This window comes from Cydia splendana, chromosome 15 (genome assembly GCF_910591565.1).
Source record: "Cydia splendana chromosome 15, ilCydSple1.2, whole genome shotgun sequence".
Taxonomy (NCBI): Eukaryota; Metazoa; Arthropoda; class Insecta; order Lepidoptera; family Tortricidae; genus Cydia; species Cydia splendana.
In genome coordinates, this window is record NC_085974.1 from 18160586 (window position 1) to 18166672 (window position 6087).

At 40.0% G+C, this 6087-nt stretch overlaps 1 protein-coding gene across 1 annotated transcript in view; it reads right to left on the bottom strand.

Annotated features, from left to right (window-relative positions):
• Positions 1–484: 484 nt before the first annotated feature.
• The window catches only part of LOC134797373 (slowpoke-binding protein-like), a 6415-nt gene continuing 812 nt past the window's right edge, over positions 485–6087 (bottom strand). Inside the window, exons 2-11 of the mRNA XM_063769595.1 lie at positions 5627–5760; positions 5078–5213; positions 4887–4958; positions 4346–4448; positions 2668–2853; positions 2154–2335; positions 1736–1898; positions 1314–1430; positions 1071–1198; positions 485–533 (exon numbers count right to left, since the gene is read on the bottom strand). Coding sequence (XP_063625665.1) covers positions 485–533; positions 1071–1198; positions 1314–1430; positions 1736–1898; positions 2154–2335; positions 2668–2853; positions 4346–4448; positions 4887–4958; positions 5078–5213; positions 5627–5760 — 1270 coding nt within the window. The remainder of the gene's footprint in view (positions 534–1070; positions 1199–1313; positions 1431–1735; positions 1899–2153; positions 2336–2667; positions 2854–4345; positions 4449–4886; positions 4959–5077; positions 5214–5626; positions 5761–6087) is intronic.

The window sequence follows — 6087 nt, forward strand, 5'->3', positions numbered from 1 at the left end:
AGACCTCTGTTCGGTATTAAAACCTTCTGCGATTTAGTTTATTGATTTTCTACATTTAAGCCAGAATGTCTAGAAGCTATGTTGGCTTTCATACATTATTGCGTTTGCTTACCGGTCACGCCAACGCCGTATATATGGTGGTTATCGTGATATAGCTTACTGTTCATCCGTGCCAATACATTTATACATAATCCATTTCAACTTCTTATTTCCATGGCGTCCACGTTTACAACCTGTTATTATTATTTAAAAAATTGGAGCCTGTCGAATCCCCCAATTTCTCCACAGACCTCGATACAGTGCTGTGTCTGGCCACAACCGAAGTCTGAGTCTGAACCCACTATTTTTGACCACCACAGATATATGAATACTTAAACAAATAAAAACAAAAATAAATAATTCCAATGCTTTATTAAATTACTGCCAAATAAAATACATACGTACAAAGTAAAATGGACAAATATAAAGCAAATGTTGTCAAAAGTCACCACTGCCACTCTTCTGTATAATCTTGGTCGACCGCGAAATGTCTCCTGAAAACGAAATAGAAAAATTATGAAAGTACTCCTAAAATCATGATTATTCGGCCTTTATAGCTAACAATTTAGATAGTTATATTGAACAAGGTTTGCCAAGGGAGCGAAGAAAATCGTGAACAAATATATACCCTAGGGGCCCATACGTTTCGTCCATTTTTTTCGCGATTTTTTACTTAATCTCCATCTTAGCCGTAGGACTTGTTAGGTGGGTTTAGACTTCTCACACACATTTGATTTTTCAACCATAACTTTTCAGCAGATTTATACAGGTTTTAGTATCGAATAAATATTGACAGAACAACTCTACTACCTTCCGCCTACCTTAAAAGCTCTTTCCAAAAACCCGCTGACATATTTTTCCGGCTACTCGCATTAAGAGCTAACTTGTAGCCGTGCGGTTTTATGAAACTTACGATCTATATACTAAAAGCCAACATTGTCAGTAGAAAAAGGCGTGATCGATCCTTCGTGCCTACATTTTTCAAATTTGCCGCCTTTTGTTACTGACAAAGCTGGTTTGCCAGAGTATACCTTCTCGCGGGTGGCGTGCAAGGAGAGCCGCGCAGCGATCGCGCCGGCGGAGTGCGGCAGCCTGGCTGCCGGCGGGCCACCTCGCTGAGGAGGGATAGGCAAGAGCGTGATAGACGCTGGTTGAAGTTCTGGAAATAATAAGACCAACATAAACTTCGCAAAGCAGCAGCTCGTGTAAGCTCGGCGTGCGCAGACCAAATATTAGCTCAATTATAATCAACAGTAGGATTACGATAGACTCACCGGCAGACAAGAGCCCTTCATTTCCCGCAGATCGATCTTGCGAAACACCTCGCAAAGCAGCAACTCATGGAGACTCGGTGTACGGGGTCCGAAGATCAGCTCGATCATTTCCACTATCTGCAAAATTACAACAACAATCATCATTATCAATTCAAAGAGGATTTTCCGATATTTTAGAGCATGGAAAATAAAAACTCGCTTTCGATTATATTACAATCACAAAAGTTTAAAAATGAACGGTTTTAGAAGAAAATGCACTCGAACAAAACAAATTAACTGCTTGGACAATGCTTAATATATGGAAAAATCTAAATTCGACAAAGTGTAGTACATACATCATAGAATAGAACTATGTATGTTTCGGAACATCTCCAATACGACTCTCTGTTTCAATTAATATTTACAAAACGTTCAATACTTACATGAGGATAGTTTGGTATCAAGTCTGGCAGCAGTGATAGATCCAGGTCGGCGCCTGCGCACATCTCGTACAGCACGCGGCCGAAGCTGAGGGCCTCGACGTGTTCCGCCGTCGCCGGGATGCGGGGGGAGGCGCCGATCAATGTGTTCTCTAGAGCGCATATCCTGGGGAGTTCAGTTTAATTTGTCAGGTATTAAAAAAATCATCGCTTTGTTCGCTATTGAAAAAGCGTTCCATTGAACAACCTTTGGTATTCCAGGCGGCAAGCCGGTGACTACTTACCTACCATTTCTTCTATCTATATATTTAATAAAGCAAGAAGGATGGAGGTATAGCCACGATATAACGTATGGGACTTACCTGCTAGAAATTCTCAAAGTAAAAATAAGCCCCACGTTGGGCGCCACTTATTAACTCACCTCGCCACGCCATTTTGAACCATCACGTTCCCCGAGTGCAGATGTCGGAAGGGCGGGAATCCCTTCTCCCTGAGGAAGGTGAGGCCCTCGAGTATCTGCCGGCCGAAGCGGGCCACCTGCCAGGCCGGGAGGCCGGTGCCACCCGAGTCGTACTTGCGGCTGTAGTCCTCGTTCCATGTGCTCTACAATGTTGAGAAAAATTAAGAGAGTTGGTGGAAGTAATATCAGGTGGTATAAAACAAAATCAGGCGATCCAGACAAAAACATAATACACAATAATTTGGAGAATATCTGGAGGGAATGCTCAGTTGAGGTTTAGACTACCAAATCTGAACCTGCAGAGTTCCAGAATCCAGAAATTTCCAACAAACGACGTGAACCATGGCTAATGGCACCGAAATATTCACTGTGATGACATGGCATCTGGATACAATGTCAAATATTGTCAGTTGCAAACTAACCGTGTTCGTAAGCCACACTGATGCTCACTCGAAAGTATTGTGAGCTTCCTAACCTTGTAAATGAGGTCCTTTAGGCTGCCTCGTGCATTAAAAGGCATGACTGTCAGTGCATGTCCACTAAAGGCCTCCAAGCCCAAGACCGGGTAGATGTACGGGTGGTGGACAGAACGGAATAGCTCCACGATTAGCGCTCGGGAGCGCTCGCTGAACTCGATGGGACATTTACTGGGCAGAGGCATCTGAGAAAAACAAGAAAAGGCGTCAGAAACTAAAACACGTGTAAGGAAAATGCAGTGATAAAATGTGGAAACCTCACTATGAACGCCATATTTATAATATAAGGAATTTAGGGTGTACTTTCGTTTGGGCCAAATACGTTTCGCAAAATTTCACTTCCCAACAAACTTATCGCAATAGTTTCATTTCCCAATCCTTTGCAAAGTTACACTTCGCATATAATTTATTTGGTCAAATTATCATTTGGCATTTTACTTTGTCAAATGTTATTAGGACAAAAACTTATTTAGCAAACGTTTTTTTATTGGCTACTATTATATTCCAAAACGATGTTTGGTCAAAATTGTCACTTCGCAAATTTGACAAATAGGCATCTCTTTCTCTATTTAAATTTGTAGTTTTTGTTATGTTATGTAATATAGGTACGTTAAATTCTACGTAATTTGGGTGGGTTGGGTTAGGTTTGAACTGAGATCCTCACAAAACGGAACCGCTATCAGAAAAGTGGGTTAGGTTAGGTTAGAACTGTGACCCTTACAGAAACGAAATGCTATTAGAAAAGTGGGTTAGGTTAGGTTAGAACTGCGATCCTTACAGAAACAAAATACTATGTACTAGAAAAAGGTCACGAAGTGGATTAATAATTTAATAGAATTATATGATGAATGAGATGTAAAAAATTGCATGACATTTTAAACTAAAATGTGGTTTAAATATTGGTGGTTATTTACTATTTTTGGGATACTTTGGTGTTATTTGGTTTAATAGAATAGCAAGATGTAACAAATTTGGTTATCATTTTACATTAAAATGGAGTTTTAATTTTAGTGATCATTTAAGTACCTACTACATATTTTTGGCAGTAAGAATGATTTTTATTGACGTTACTTTTTACTATATGTAATGATCAGTTAAATACCAGCCAAATTAAATTCTGCAGCCTCCTATTCTCTCTCTATTGGTATGTAAATTGTATGCCATGCAATATTTTGGGACATGTAAGTTATGCTTAATGATACATTTGACTAAATAATACTTGGTAAAATGTAAATTGTCCAAGTAATTATTTGCTAAACAATAACTTGCCAAAAAAGAGTACTGCTAACTGAAAGTTTGCGATAAGTTGTTATGCCAAACATTTTTTTGGGAAATGATAATTTGGGAAACATAGTTTGGGATGTGATACTTTGGGAAACGTTTTTGGCCCATTCGTTAGTAAACCGGAATTTTGACATTTATTTGTAGAGGCTTCACATTTCTTCGTTGCTTCACAGCAGACTTGACCTAGAAGGTATGCCACGATCTTTTTATAAGGCTCTAATAAGATTCCATCAGATATTTGGTGACTATGTATGCACTTTTGAACGCCACTGTACATCGATATCGTCGTGAGACAAAACCTCTCCCTTATTCTTTTCAGAACATGTCCACTTTTTTGTCTGTAATACTTGTACTTGTAGTATAAAAGGACAACTCTCCTTATTTTAACCTTACCAAAGAAAGAAGACGGTCAGTTTTGATAGAGTTGTCGTGCACTGCGAACCAGTACTTGTTGGGCCGCGAGCCGATCGTGCTCAGCTGTGATATTAGGTCATACCTGAAAAATAGACAATTTTAAATATTCATGTACATACAAACAGCTTTAGGGTCTATCTACGCTAAATTTGCAGAAATGTCAGAGACGATACCCTTAATACACTTAGAATGCAAACGTTTTTCCTTTGATTTTGACATCGATATTGAGATTTCGACACATCCCAGCATGGATATTACAAAGTCGAATTTCTGAATTGTTCGTAGGTCAATTGTCCGTGTGTATGAGCTTCGCTCATAACTTGAACGACCGTCAATCAACAAATCATGATACCTTTTTTATGGACTTAGTATAGGTATATAGGTACGGTTGCCATCAGGTACGTCGGAGCGGTCAAGGTACTCAATTCACAAACGCCTTAACAAAGCTTATGAAGACGTTAAAGTGTTTAGATGTTTTTGAGCACCTTAGCTGGTCATATTTAATAGCGACTGTACTAACCGTGAAGTCTGTGATAAATATTCCGAGCAAACTATGAATGCTGCCGAGTTCTCCATGGACTTCTCGCCGACTCTGCAAGTTTAAAAAATCAAAAGTTTTCTGGAATTTTCTATACTATCTCAAGACAACCTGTCTAGTCTAAAGGGACTAAGGGATTTATTTCTGATGAACTTATACGATATCAAACTTACTTAGGGGAGGAAGGGGGTTCTGAAGTGGAAGGCGAAGACTTGCCGGAGCCAGAACCAATGATGGACTTGTTGAACAACAGTTTGGCCAGCGAGTCGATTTTCTGCGTCACCAGCGGTGTCTTCTCGGAGTTCTCCTCTGTACACGGAACACTTGTTTAGCAATGAATCGGTATAACAAAGTCGTGAAACATGTGAGATGAACCGTAAAATTTTATACAGCCGGCAATGCTTTATGGTTTACATTGTCTGACTCACTGGCTTATTCTGATTTTCATGACACCACCAGATCATATCCATAACTATTACTTAATCCAGATCTTTAAAACAAGGCCAAATAAGTCACCACAAAACACAACAAATATGGGTAGCTTTTATTAAATAAAGATCAACCGGCCGCCCGTATCTCTAGCGAGGACCGATGACTCACATCCACTACCTACTCAAAATTAAAAAATAGATAAAATCTAGATCTAATTCATAACCTGTTATTAAAATCAGAAAACGACTGTAAGTCACTTTAGTTAGCGATATTAATTAACAGGACCGTACCCTCGCTTTCATCTTTGTCCGTGGACACGGATCGGATCCGGAACGCGTCTCTCCTGTTGGCCGCGGCTATGGACTCCGGGTTCAGTTCGGCTGCCGACTGCGCCCTCCTGCACGCTCCGCGACGCTTCTTCTTCCTATACAAAAATACAAAATTCTTTATTTCATAAAAATATAGGTACATTTTTGTGATGCACGCATTTCTTCCTATGTGCAGTAATTGTCCAGTAAGCGTAAACCATTCATAAAAGGCATGTACTGTAAATCCAGAAGAAGTAGCCTGTATGTAAGAGCGCGCTTCGCGCACTCTGAATATCGGGCTTCGCTCGACCTTACAGTGTAAAGGGCGCCGTAGGTGCCCTGTATGTAAGAGCGCGCTTCACGCGCTCTGAAAGGATTGACTACTTCATTGAAATCTCTCGCATTTAGCATTTATAAAAGCGTTTATATCATCAGCATGCTCG